Consider the following 13,976-nt stretch of genomic DNA (forward strand, 5'->3'; position numbering starts at 1 on the left):
CTTTCAATAGCTGAAATGATCCTTATTTTTAGGACTACAAAAGTCTTCAGGCATAAAATTTGTCAGACGCTTTCTTATAAGAGTTATTGCCCTTGACAGGGGAAAATGAGTTTTGTTTTTACAGTTTTCAGCCAATGTCTTGAAAACTATGATAGATTTAGACTTTCATTTAATAAAATGATCCTTATGATAAGTCCTATCAAAGTTTTCTTGAGTCAAAATTGTTGGACAACTTCTTGTTTAATTTATTGCCATTGAAAGGCAAAATTCAACAAAGTGAGCCATTCAGACTCCTGGGAGCCTCTTATTTTTCCCAGTTTTAGTGTGGCACGGGCCAGGTGCGCCCCACCTGAATCTTTGCCTGGTAAGATGCATAGATCCCTATGTGAACTTAAAATGTAATAGTTAATTCAAACCTGTTTCAAATCACTTTCCAATGCAGAGAAAAACTGTGGTCACATTAAACAGGTGGTCTTTATGTACAGGTTCATTTTACTTTGAATGCACGATGTAGGTATATTATTATCATACCAGTAGTCTTTTAAGACAAGTTATTATTAAATACAGATGGTTGCTAAGTCATATTTGATTGTACTTTTTAATAAGTCTCTTAGAAACTTGGATATATACAGTCAGAAATACTATTTCTCTGCCCTCTGCCATTTCTGCTACACTTACATGAAAGGCATGGGGTACATCAGGTCAGCTGTTAATATGATTGGGTGTCATTATGTTAATGCTGCTTAAACAATGTACTTCCTACCAAATTTAACGGAAAGGACATGGTACAATAGGGCCTATATTTAGCACTCTGCATGACTGGAAATTAGAAATTTGATATGGAGAAGTTTTTTTTGTTGTTTACAATTTTAAATGAATAGCTTAGAATATTCTACCACATTAAAAAGCCTTTCTTCTTTCAATAATTGAAATAAGGTGCGCCAAATTTGGCAATATGCCGAAATAGGGCACTTTTCTGAGTGCCTCAGCTAATTAGACCCAAGCATTGAAAATTTGCATTTTTCCTAGTTTTGTTGCTTCTGGAAGATTTGAGGGTTCCATAAAACTGAAAATTAATGAAATGATGAAAATTTAAAACCATATTTAAAAGTATTGAAATAATCTATTTAACAGTGCATAATGCAATTTTGTCATTTACTTCAAACTTATTTTTTTCATAAAATAGGGGGCCAAATATGGTTGTCCTGTCATAAGAACAATTTTTGGACTTAATGAAATTATTAATGTTGGCTAAATTGTGAGGCATCATGTATTCTATTTTTTGATTAGATAGATTTTACCCAGAAATGAAATTTGACTAGTTATAAGTTTTGTTTCATTACAATGATGTAATTTGCGTTGCATTTTTTATTAGAGTATAACTGTGCACTGAAGTGGATGTCAGATGAGAAAAATTCAAAGAGAGGAGACTACTTCTTTGTCAGGTACAGTAACATTTAACATCAGTGTAGAACATAACATTATATAAACTGTTTTGGATAGCTATAAAACAACTGAAAACTCAAGTATTTTTTTTAAATGGACTATTGAACACATTTAAGTTTGAAATTCAGATTTACTTAGACATTACATTGTATTTGAATTTAAGATTACCAAAACATCAAAACTCTAAATTATGTAGAAAAATATCTGGTGAATAGTCCTTGCCAAAAACACACTATGTTTATATATCATTGTTTACTGATTGATTCGTTGGGTTTTTCATACAAAAGAGGGTACACTGATTAAGTCACTAAAGAGGGTTCAATGATTAGTTTACTTGGTGTTACATACAAAACAGAGTTCACTGATTAATTCATTGGGTGTTACACATACCAGCTATTGTTATACATGTAATTTTACTATAAAATATGATTTGGATCAAAGTGTTAAAATACACGTCAATTTCTCTATCAATTCTGTACCCCTATTCACACTAATGTACAACGGGAATTTAAAAAAAAAAATGTGATCTGTAGATTGAAAACAATGTGATATTGAAATGATTGCATTTTGAAAAGAAAACCGGCTGGCACCTTTAGTTATTATGCATTCTGAAAATCCGATAGTAGTTTCGAGTCCCCTTATATCACACTAATCTGTATTTTCAGAGCCAACTATCATTTCACTCCAGAAGGGTCAGGTTTACCTAAATACAAAGTAAACATAGGTGACATCTTCTTGGTACTGGATACCTGTCCTGCTACCGCAGGGGAATGGCAGGCTCTGAAGTTTGATAAGGAACATGGAAGGTGGGCACCATCATGTAAGGCCATACCAGATAGTTCTAGGTAGGTTTTATTATACCCTCTATCATATCCCATCTTTTTTAGGAGAACAGTATTACCAATTTTTATTTCCTGTCATTAAATAAATGCCATGGATCATCAGTCTGAGTTAAATGGGGATGTATTGGAAATAAAGAGTGGTGCAAAATTCCTAATAGAAAAATTGCAGGTGAAGAATTTGACCTAATTGACTCCACAACCCCAAGAATTTGACTTAATTGACTCCACATTCCCAAGAAATCATGCTCCCTTATATTTTGAATATAAAAACATTTTGTGAGTTTTTATGTTTTTCTTTTTTTACATTTTATGAAAGCTTGTGAGTCTAATAAGACCAAAACTATCAAAATCAGACATAGGACTACAAAGAAATGGTCATTTTTATATCATGCCTCTCTGTGATATTTTCCCTAAATTACTAAAAAATTACAATTTTAACTAACTTGTCACACCAAATTGATACCTATGATAATTCAAGAAGTTGTAATAGTAAATATCATTTATCATTATAAAAAAGAACAGATGTCAACAATTTATATCATACCTATTTCATTACTGTGTGATTCTAAGTTGTGCTGTGTGACTATTCGAGTACTTTGAATATCCCAAGCAGTGACGTTGTATATTTCATGGATGACGTCAAGTTATGAGTCACTGTTACTGATAAAAATCTTGTTGCTATGTTGTTTTTTAAAATGCCTTGCACAATGCACCTCTTAAAATATAGCCAGATTACCAATATCACAATACTGATTTTATGGGAAAATGGAAATAATGACCAGGAAAGGCAATTTTCGTCAAATTATGCATTTCTCTGAAATATGCCATAATTTAATTTATGGTCTCACTAACCACTTCTAACATTTCCATTACTTTACATGTTAAAAAAGTAATTTTCGAAGTCTCACTGTGAATTCCCAGGACAAATGACATCTTAAAGTTGCATACCGTTGTGAAGCTTGGAAAATAAGGCTTCCAAAATCATTATGCTAATGGTACGATGATAGTAGAAATTCTTCACAAAATTTCCTTGAATAAATAATACTGAAAATCCACATTTTTACCTGTTCTGCTAACTGACAGCATGGAGGCAAATTACTCACACATGTAAACAATATTCATACACTTTTGTAGTTAATTACATATATGATTTTAAAGTACACATTCTCAGCTTTATTTTGACTACTTTTAATCATAATACACACAAATAATGCACTTACAATGCATATGTCTAGGTTCAGTGTGTTTTTGGTACTACATAGGGGGTGGCCATTTGATCCGGAAGTGGTTAGTGAGACCTAAATCAAATGCACTATTATAGAGTTATTGTCCTTAGAAGCCTGTCTATATTGTGGATACTGTTATTAAGTAAGAAATATGGAACAGAGTTAATTTTCTCCATTGATTGAAACTACAGAAAAAAAGATGTTAGGACTATTCTAAAAAATAATTGAGATTGTGATTGAATTTGATAGAGAATTTACATCATATTTTCACACACAATATGTTAATTTGATATTAAAAAAGTCCATTACAATTCTTCCATTCCTGCATTTTATTTTTATTAGACATTTGATCTTGCATCTTTTAATTTGAATTACAGTTCAAGAAAATTAGGAATGGTTAAACAACTTTCTGCTGACTCTCTGCCATCTGGAAGAAAGCAGGCTTTCAAAAGTATGTTATGTTTGATACAAAACCAATATTTATCTCAATGTATTTTAAAAATTAAAATTTTTATGACAAATATTGAAGTAAAAATCTTGGCATGTTCCTTTTAAATCTTCCGCAAGAGGAACAAATTTATAAGCCACATATGTACATCATTAACTGAAAATAATAAAACTACAAAATAAATATGATCTATTAGGATCCTTTCATATTAGTTTAAATATGGTATGGGAACTTGCGGATGTAAAAAAATACTTGTATCAGTGAATCTATTACAAATACTGTCTGACTACAGAATAAGATTTTGGTATTTCATAACCATTACATGTATTCACATTCGGCATTTTGCTGTGAATGACCATGGATTTGTCTCCAAATAACCTTTTGATGTCCATGGAACAATGTAATTTTTAATTGTGACATCATTAATCTTCAAGTTGAAGGAGAATTTAGTACGAAGACAACGGGAAAATATATTATTTTTGTAAATGGCATCCACAAGTGTAAATATGTCTGTAACAGTCTTCAAAAGGTACAGGTAACAGATAAACTTGCAAAAATCAAATTGAAATAATATACTCTCCAAATTGCTGTCTTATTTTATTAGGATGCAGAAAGGTTCCCTATAGCTTTCACTATGTGTGATCTTGTGTCAAAATTTTTGTCAGCCAAAAATCTCCAATGTCATAAATGCACATTGTCAAAAACTATGGTTAAATTTTGTAAAATAGTTTATTGTGGTGTCAAGATGTGCATTATCTTTATTTTAAATGGTGAATGGACCTCATGTAAAAATACTATTTTGATTTTTCATTGCAGAGAGGAACATGTATATAAATGTGTTTCCAATGGAAGGTATGTGGCATTTAATATCTTACTCAAATATTTTAACAAGTTAATTGGCATGCATTTTGTTTGTTAATTGTGGAATGTTTAAATCTGCTTATAAACTACATTTAAGGAAGAAGTATAATATTTTGTGCATATTGTATTCTCATATTTTATGTTGAAATTGTCTTACAGTGCTATGACCTGAATGAAATTGTGCTGGTTTAGTTTGTGTTCTACTATGTGTTTTTCTGGGTTGACTGATATGTATTGGAGTTGTTGAAGGGCAAATATCAAATATATATATATGTGATAATTGCTAGTGCTAACTGGATACACAATGCATTGGTATTAAAAAGTGGTCTTAAAAAAGGTCATAAAAGATATTTTGAACTGTAATTTATGTGAAATTTTGATGTATGTTTACTTCTTGCTATTTAAGTACCAGTTCACATAAAATTCAAACACAGTCTATGGTAAGGCGATTCATGGTGTAGAAAAACCCATTGACCAAACGATGCTTTTTTGGTCTACATATGCTATATTTTTATGTGACAACAGTCCTTTTTATATTTAGATTTGTACTTTTGTGAATACTACACTTTAATCTCCCGCCAAAATCAACAAATTCAAAACAAATCAAGAACCATCACTCTTGCAAAAAGCTAATTTCATGTACAATTTATATAAATTTCATCTCAAAAGCTGATAATGTGGTCCATAGCTGTTTCTAAACAAGAAATAAAGGTGAATTTGGTTGGTTTTTGACATGCTTGAATCACCTTCTGCCTGATTTTCATAAAGACTGCTACTTAAGTTGTTTTTAAACCCAGTTGATTATGAAACATGTTTATAGGATTTCAGTTTGGTTTCCACACATGTAAAATATCATAGATTCCATTGTCAATTGGTTTAAAACTGGTCACTCCATATATGACTACTTTCAGCAACTGGCAAGTTACCAGTGTGGATGGTTGGTCCGCAAGATGTTGTTATAGGGGTTCAGAATCTCATGTGTCGTTATCACCCATCCTTGTTCATCTCAGCAAATATGGGTGAGATACAGTTTATTGCAGTAATAATACTGAAGTGTCTATTTAAATAGTAACTATGTATTTCATATTTTTCTTATGATTTTAGAGCAATTTCTTTTTTTCTATTTAAGAAAACTTTCTGAAATGTATGTGAATAGATTTCTGTATTTTATTCTGTTTTTTTGTTTTTTATTTGTTGGGTTTTTTTTGTTTGTTTGTTTTGTTTTTTTTTAATTGTATAAAATATTATGATTTTACAATACTATACTGTTTTTTGTCAGGTAATGTGCAGCAGATGATGGCAAAGTCAAAAACTGAGGTATATATTATAAACATTACAAAAACAGACATTTAAAAATGTTGTTAGGTTTGAAGACTGTTTAGATATTTTAAATGAGATTTCTTTCAATTATAGAATGTTACATGAATTATTTTCACCTTGAAAAGTCATCAACATTATATGTTTCTGAATGACAATATGTTGTATCTATAGTAAGAGTTTCATTTGTGTGGAATTATAGGAGAAACATTTGTTGGTACATGTGAACACACAGTCTATGGCTGAAAAGATCGGTATATTGTTGTACATCAGTGTACAGACGGAAGATAAACAGAAACTTAGGTCAGTAAATCATGCTATAAGTAACTCTTGGTAAAGTGTATCTGAGACTTCGAAGTCTTTAAAATGCTTGAAAAAAGATGGATAAGAAAAAAAATTAAAATTAAGAGAAAACAAATTATTGTGAACCAAGTGCCAGTTTCAAGGATTATTCTGTGTTGTGGAGGACATTACCTTGGAGTTCAGAGACACTTAAAAGTTGAATTCACTTGATTTGCCAATTTTTTAACTAGGTCAGTGTCTAAGGTTTAATTCAGTTGCTTTAGACCATTATATCCAGATTAACCATATGGCCTAGACTGCAACCGTAAATCTTAGTGAAAGAATAGCCCATAAAACAAGTAATTAAAGGGCTTTTGAACAGATTGGACAAAACATATTTTAAAGTATTCCATGTAATGTTTAACATAATTTCTATTGTTGTAGTGACATGTTGGGAACACAGGTAAACCCTGATGCAAGTACACTGAGCTTGGAAGTATTACAGAAACAAGGATTAGATCTTGGTAACATTTTTTTGTGGTCATATAATGGTATTGTCATCTTTAATAGACACAAGGTTTTTATATGCCATAAATATCACTAATCTTGGAAAGGGTATATAGAAAATACCGTGTCCATCCATCTGTTCATATGCCTTGTAAGTGCAACACCTCCAATGCAGCTGGAGGGATTTTAATGAAAGTATATAGGAAGGTTAGACATATTTGATATGATGAATATAAATGTTTACTTGGATGTTTTATTATATCCCCCGCAAACAAAGTTTAGGTGGGTATATAGGATTCATGCCATCTTTCTGTCTGTCCATCTGTAAGTAAGCATAACTCCTCCTAAACCACTCGAGGGATTTTGATGAATTTTTATATAAAGGTTGAGTATATTATGAAGATATGCATGAAGAAATATTAATACTGTTGGCAGACTCCAAACTGAGATAAAGGTTTTACATGTTAAAGCCTCATAAGCACAAGTCCTCCTTAACCACTCAAGGGATTTTGATGTTAGTTTTTAAGAATGTTGGTTATCATATGTGGATGTGCATGAAGGAATATAATTACTGTTGGACGACTCCAAAGGAACATAAATCCAAATTAAAGGTTTTACATTTGAGTCCATTTGAAGCAGGGGAATATTCTCTTTGTGAACTTGCTTGCATTATTTCTAGTTTTGACAATAAAGAGTATAAGTCCAATTTAATTTTCCTGCTCTTTCTGTGTAGAAACCTGCCATTTCAAATAAAATTCAGAGATGTATTAAGCTTGAATGTAGTGTCTATACCAACTATTCTATCTTATGTTTAAGCTGCACCTTGCATGAAATTTTATTATGTAGTATATATAGATTAAAACTTCCAGTAATTTGTATTAATTTATACACATTTTGTGTTTTAAATTGCTCATAGAAAGATCCATAATAAAAGTCACATTTTAATAATGCTTTGTTCCATTAAATGATCACCAAATGTTTGCATAAGCTTTAAATTTGATACATGTACTGCTAATGGTCATTTGAAGATTGATTATAATTTTATTAAACTGCTGACATAGATTTCACATGAGATAACAGCAAGGTGTTGCTATCCAATGTCATACTTCAAAGCTTGAGGATCTGGTGAAAATTGGGTTAGGTTATTCTATTGAAAAAATCCTAGGAGATGGAGCTATAAAATCTAGATCATTAGATTGAGTTTAATAAAACTATTCTCAATGTCTAATTTGAAATAATATGAAAAAAAGACAATATTTAATATTTATCCATAAATTTTGGGAATAAATATCAATAAAAACTTCATAATTTGATGAAATTTGTGTTTACATATTTATTCAGTGAAATAAACATGGATGTACTATATTTTTCAGCTGAAGTTGTAATACCCAGTAATGAAGTACAAGACAAGATTAGCCTTGTTGAGACTGTAATGTCAAAGGTCAACAAAATGCAGAGGAGAATATTGTGGTTATGTGAAAAAAATCTTGAGAAATGTAAACCAGAAGTTCTTGAAGAATACAAATGTTTCTTCACAGAAAACAATCACACTATGTTGTATTCCAGACTTAACAGTGAGTCACAAGAGGAAACTAGTCAGGGACTTGAATCAACATCAGATACAGGAATTGAAACCAGTTCACTTACTAGCCGATCAGAACCTGGTAGAAAGGAGAGCCTCACTCTGGACAGAAATGTTTGTTATTCCTGGGCTGATGAAAAATAATTCTGAGACATGAGTTTTCAATTTTTATAAAATCTAATTAATGGGACTCTTATAATCATGGTTGAACTGCCCATCTTACAGATTACTGTGGTAAACCTTTGTTACCACTGCATTGATCACACTTTGAACTGTAATGCAAAAATGAATTCTTCATTCCAAGAGTAAAGGAACTGTAAGCATAAAAAGTCAGATTTTCCCTTTACTGAATTTTCGGTATACTAAAAAACAATTTTGATGGATAAAAAGATTTATATTTCTTGTTTTACTGTGTTTGTCATCATGGAAGGTAGCTCTGTTTTATTAGCTCATCTGGCCAAAACTCTTCTTCTCCTCTGAAACTACTGGACCAATTAGAACCAATATTGGTATGAATGTTCTATAGGGTATTCTGATTTTTTATCTGTAGAAAAACATGGCTGACATTACTAAAAATTGAACATAGGTATCAGGCAGAAGTTTTTTGCATATATCTCCAAAATCATAAGGATGAGCTCAATTGAGACAGGATAAAAGTGTTCAGCATGATGAGATATATCTGTGGTCAAATTTTTGTTCTAATCTGTTGAACCATGTTTGAGTTATTGACCTTTTTTTGATGTTTTTCCCTATTTTTAATGTTATTTCTTTCAAAAATCTTCTCCTTTGAAACTACTAAACCAATCAGAACCGAACTTGGTATGAATATTACTTAAGGTGTTCTGCATAGAGCTAATGTGGGAATTTTTTATCTGTCAAAAACAGGGCAGCCATTACTAAAAATAGAACATGGGGGTCAGACTGTAAGCTTTAACCAAATTGTATTAATTGCCGAAATGATTTTCATTGTAAGGCTTACAAAAGTCTTATTGGGTCAAAGTTGTCGGATGACTCCTGGTTAAAGTCATTGCCCTTGAAAGGTGAAAAATGCTGTTTCTTTTTACAGTTTTCAGCAAATATCTTGAAAGCTATGATTGACAGAAACAAACTATTAATTGCTGAAATGATCCTTATGATAAGGCCTACAAAAGTGTGTGGAGATCCGAGTTGTTGATGTTTTCTTGTTATAGAGTAATTGCCCTTGAAAGGTGAAAAATTATGTTTTTAGCAGTTTTCAGACAATATCTTGAAAACTATAATAGACAGAAAGAAACTTTCAATTGATGATATGATTCTTATGATAAGTCCTACCAAAATTTTCTTTGAGTCAAAATTGTTGAACAACTGCTTGTTTTAGTTATTGCCTTTAAAGGCAAAAATTTAACCAGATGAGCGATTCAGGCTCCTGGGAGTCTCTTGTTTTCCATTGTTTTCCAATTTTGCGTTTCTGAGATTTTATGACTATGAACACCTAATAAATGGGAAAAGGGATATGGTGTATTAGCACAACAGTTCATTAGAATTTAATTACTGACAAAAATTTTTCCAGCAGTACCACATATACTAATTTTGATTTCTCTGTCATAATTGTCATTCTCTGGCATATTATGTGTCATATGATATCATTCAGTCAATGATCAAGTGATCTTTAAGAAAACTGATTTTTTTTCCTTATCTAGCTTATCTTGGAGCAAATTAAATTTACAAGAGTTGCCCTAGTAGATAATGTCAATTTAATTTACAGTCAATCACATTTTACAAGTACCAAATCTGCTATTTAGGATTTTTTTCCATTATTTAAATATATGATTTGTGTATCAAAACCTGAGCAAGAATTTGTCTAGAAGTGATTCATTTTACAAATAAATGGCAATTTGAATTATTCATACTTATGTACTTAGTTTTTGCACAACTACAAACTGTTTGTGGACATATTTTGGTATGGCACTGTCATGTATATGTTGTCAATCGACACTTGGTTTTTAAGCAAGTGGGATAATTTATATTACTTGGTTGATCTTTATGAAATTTCATAACAAGGTTCCAAACCACAAAAGGAAGGTTTGTATTGATTTTGGGGTAATGGCCTCAACTGTTTTAGAAAAAGAGACCAAAACAAACATTTTATAGAATTTAACTATATCATTCCAGTAAATGTATATGGATGTCCTTGGTATTGCACAATACTGTTCTATACCACAAAGGTCAGACTGTGATTAATTTTGGGGGTTTAATACATTTAGGGATGAGGGGCTACAAAAAAGCATTTTCCTGATGTCGAGTTAACGACTTGAATAAAAGTGAATGGATTTCTTTTAAATTGTACCACAAGATCACAAGATGCCATACCTTCAAAAGAAGGCTGGAATTGAACTTGGATGCTGTGGCTGAAACCATTTAGTCCTTATTTCATGTTTCAAATGTCTAATCACTATAAAAGCTATATCAAGTCATACTTGCTCCTACTGTCCAGAGTTTGACCAATGTGGTCATATCAAGATGTATTTTGCAAAGCTCTTATTTTTTATCATTTGTAAATGTAAATACATATATTCCATGGTGCATATAAAGGATTTTATATTTGTGTTTTGTTGGTTTTAAGCTAAGCATTAAAATATATTTTTTTATAGTACTGTGATAGAAAAGAAGTTTTTTAAAATGACCTTTTTCAAGTTGAAGTTATTTGGTAGTTTATCCAAGAAACAATTCTATTGTAGCTCTAGGATTTCTGCTAGAGTTGTTCTAAATTATTGTTATTTTTCTCATGAAACAAGTGTAGCCAAATAAGTGAAAGATAATAAATTATTTTCATGAGAGGAAATTGTCCAAAAGGGGCCAGAGTAAGCCTGGTTTTCTGACTTCCAAATCTGAATTACATGTACATTTTGTATTTTTAAGTGAAAAAGTAAATGTCTCAGTTGTTTTCTTAAAAGTTCTTACTCATATAGTTGTGAATGATATGTATGTTCTAATAACAATTTCTGAATTTGCACTACCATTTATGAAGAGGTGTTTTTTTTTTTATACAATCACAAGAAATTGTGGTGTGACTTTGTTGTCATCTAATTGGTTGTAGTTCTCTGTGCCACTTCTACAGAGTCAAGAACACATGGTTTTCATGCAATAACTTGAGTATTGTTTGTCAATGAATTTTGATTTAATTAAATGAGGGTGCTCTTTAGGCACACTGTTCAAAAATCCATTTTCATTTTTCAACTCCTGTACCCTTTTCTTAAAATAAGGACAAGATAAAAGATATATGGAATGAATGTTTCATATTTTTCATTCAGTATTTATTATTTTATTTAAAATTACATTTATTGCCTTCACTTGGCATCTGTCGTCGTCATTGTCTGTCGTCGTTCACAATTTTTCAAAACTCTTCTCCTCTGATACTAATTGGAACCAAACTTGGTAAGAATGTTCCTTAGGGTATCCTACATAAACAGACGTGGGGATTTTTGATCTGTCGAAAAACATGGCCGCAGTTACTAAAAATTTAACATAGGGGTCAGACAGTAGTGTTTCACATATATCTCCAAAACCGTTAGGTTCCGCTAAATTTTGAAATAGTGTAAAAGTGTTCAGCATGATGAGATCAATCTGTAGTCAAATTTTCGTTTTAATCCGTTGAGCCATGTTGGAATTATTGCCCCTTTTCAACATTTTTTGCTATTTTTAATGTTATTTCTTACAAAAATCTTCTCCCCTGACACTACTTTACCAATTGAAACCAAACTTGGTACGAATGTTCCTAGGGGTATCCTGCTTAGAACTGATGTAGGGATTATTGATCCGTAGAAAAATATGGCCACTATTACTAAAAATAGAACGTAGGGGTCAGAGTAGTTTTTCGCATATATCTCTAAAACCATTATGTTTAGCCAAATTATTTCAGTAGCTGAAATGATCCTTATTATTAGGACTACAAAAGTCAGAAGTCTTCAGGAATAAAGTTGTCTCTTTGAAAGAGTTATTGCCCTTGAAAGGTTTTTTTTTAACAGTTTTCAGCCAATGTCTTGAAAACTATGATAGATAGAAACTTTCAATTGCTGAAATGATCTTTATGATAAGTCCTACCAAAGTCTTCTTGAGTAAATTCTTGTTAAATTTATTGCCCTTGAAAGACCAAATTCAACTGGGTGAGTGATTCAGGCTCCTGGGAGCCTCTTGTTATTGTGTAATATTAATTTCATTTAGTTCAAATTATTTCTGCCACTTAAGAAGGTAGATCTTGGGTAAGGGACACAGCTCTTACAAATCAAAACGTTTGTATTCTGCAAGAGTTATTTTTTTTACCCTATCTCCTTAAGCTTTACCCAAAAAATACAAAACACATGGTCATATTTTTGCATTCTATATTTTACATTTGCGTTAATTTTTATATTGTATGTTTTTTTTATTTGTTAATGTTTTTTCTGTGCTTTTTGTAACGTTTATATTAAAATCTAAACTAATTGTGTTTGTTTGAGTAGTCTTTGCAGCCTAAAGTGCGTACATGAGAATTTTCCTGGTCATCATTGGTCATGTAGAATTGGTCGCCCAAGGAAAATCCCTATAATCAATGAATAAACTTAAATCAATACAACAAAACTTTCACTCACAATAAGGCTAAGTCAAAGACAGTGGTTGGATATCTTTCTTCCTTATGGCTTTGCTTTTATAATGTTTACTGTTCATGTTCATAGAAATTTTTACCTCTAATTAGAGCTTACTGTTCATGTTCATAGGAATTTTTACCTCTAATTAGAGCTTACTGTTTATGTTTATGGGAATTTTCACATCTGGTTAGAGTTTACTGTATTTTTACTTCTGTTTATGTTTAAAAATATTTTTACCTCTAGTTTTTCCTGTTTATGTTTATGGCAATAGAGCTTACTGTTTATGTTCATGGGAATTTACCACCATTTAAACTGATGGAAATTTTACCTCTGGTTCAAACGTATTGTTTATGGGAATGGGAATTTATCTCTGTTTATGTTAACGGAAATTCTGATGGTTGTTTAGAGCTTACTGTTTATATTTATGGGAATTTTTACCACTAGTTAGAACTGTTTATGTTCATGAGAATTTATCTCTGTTTGTGTTAATGGGAATTTTACCTCTGGTTAGAGCTAACTGTTTATATTATGGGAATTTTTACTGCTGGTTAGAGCCTACTGTTTATATTTATGGGAATTTTTATCACTGGTTAGAGCTTACTATTTTGGATAGATGGTAAAAAATTATCAAGTAAATGGTATATCGATGTTCAACATGTATAGTTGACTAGAAATTTATATTTAATCTTTAATTGGTATTTGATTTTAGGCTACTATTCAAGAGCTAAATGTATTCTACAGCATTTGCATTGATGTATTATGATAAAACTTCACTAGCTGAACTAAAAAGGAAAGAGATACCTATAGATTTTGAAGCAGTTGGTCAGTGCACATTAATTTGACACTGGTGAGAAAGAGAAAAAA

The 13,976-nt window shown here is 31.2% G+C and overlaps 1 protein-coding gene across 4 annotated transcripts in view; it reads left to right on the forward strand.

Annotated features, from left to right (window-relative positions):
* LOC148619202 (uncharacterized) overlaps window positions 1-12,969 on the forward strand; it is a 48,130-nt gene extending 35,161 nt beyond the window's left edge. For 3 of the 4 annotated variants that reach the window (XM_088578854.1, XM_088578853.1, XM_088578851.1), the window contains exons 16-24: window positions 1,376-1,445; window positions 2,112-2,291; window positions 3,892-3,965; window positions 4,779-4,814; window positions 5,735-5,842; window positions 6,103-6,140; window positions 6,343-6,443; window positions 6,867-6,946; window positions 8,303-12,969. In XM_088578854.1, coding sequence (XP_088434980.1) covers window positions 1,376-1,445; window positions 2,112-2,291; window positions 3,892-3,965; window positions 4,779-4,814; window positions 5,735-5,842; window positions 6,103-6,140; window positions 6,343-6,443; window positions 6,867-6,946; window positions 8,303-8,655 — 1,040 coding nt within the window. In that variant the 3' untranslated portion in view covers window positions 8,656-12,969. Of the gene's footprint in view, window positions 1-1,375; window positions 1,446-2,111; window positions 2,296-3,891; window positions 3,966-4,778; window positions 4,815-5,734; window positions 5,843-6,102; window positions 6,141-6,342; window positions 6,444-6,866; window positions 6,947-8,302 lie in introns of those variants that run through there. The other variant, XM_088578855.1, reaches the window with a different exon arrangement.
* Window positions 12,970-13,976: the final 1,007 nt, after the last annotated feature.

The sequence above is a fragment of the Perna viridis genome, chromosome 4 (genome assembly GCF_037379345.1).
Source record: "Perna viridis isolate PV_CMFRI_1.1 ecotype Kerala chromosome 4, ASM3737934v1, whole genome shotgun sequence".
Lineage (NCBI taxonomy): Eukaryota > Metazoa > Mollusca > Bivalvia > Mytilida > Mytilidae > Perna > Perna viridis.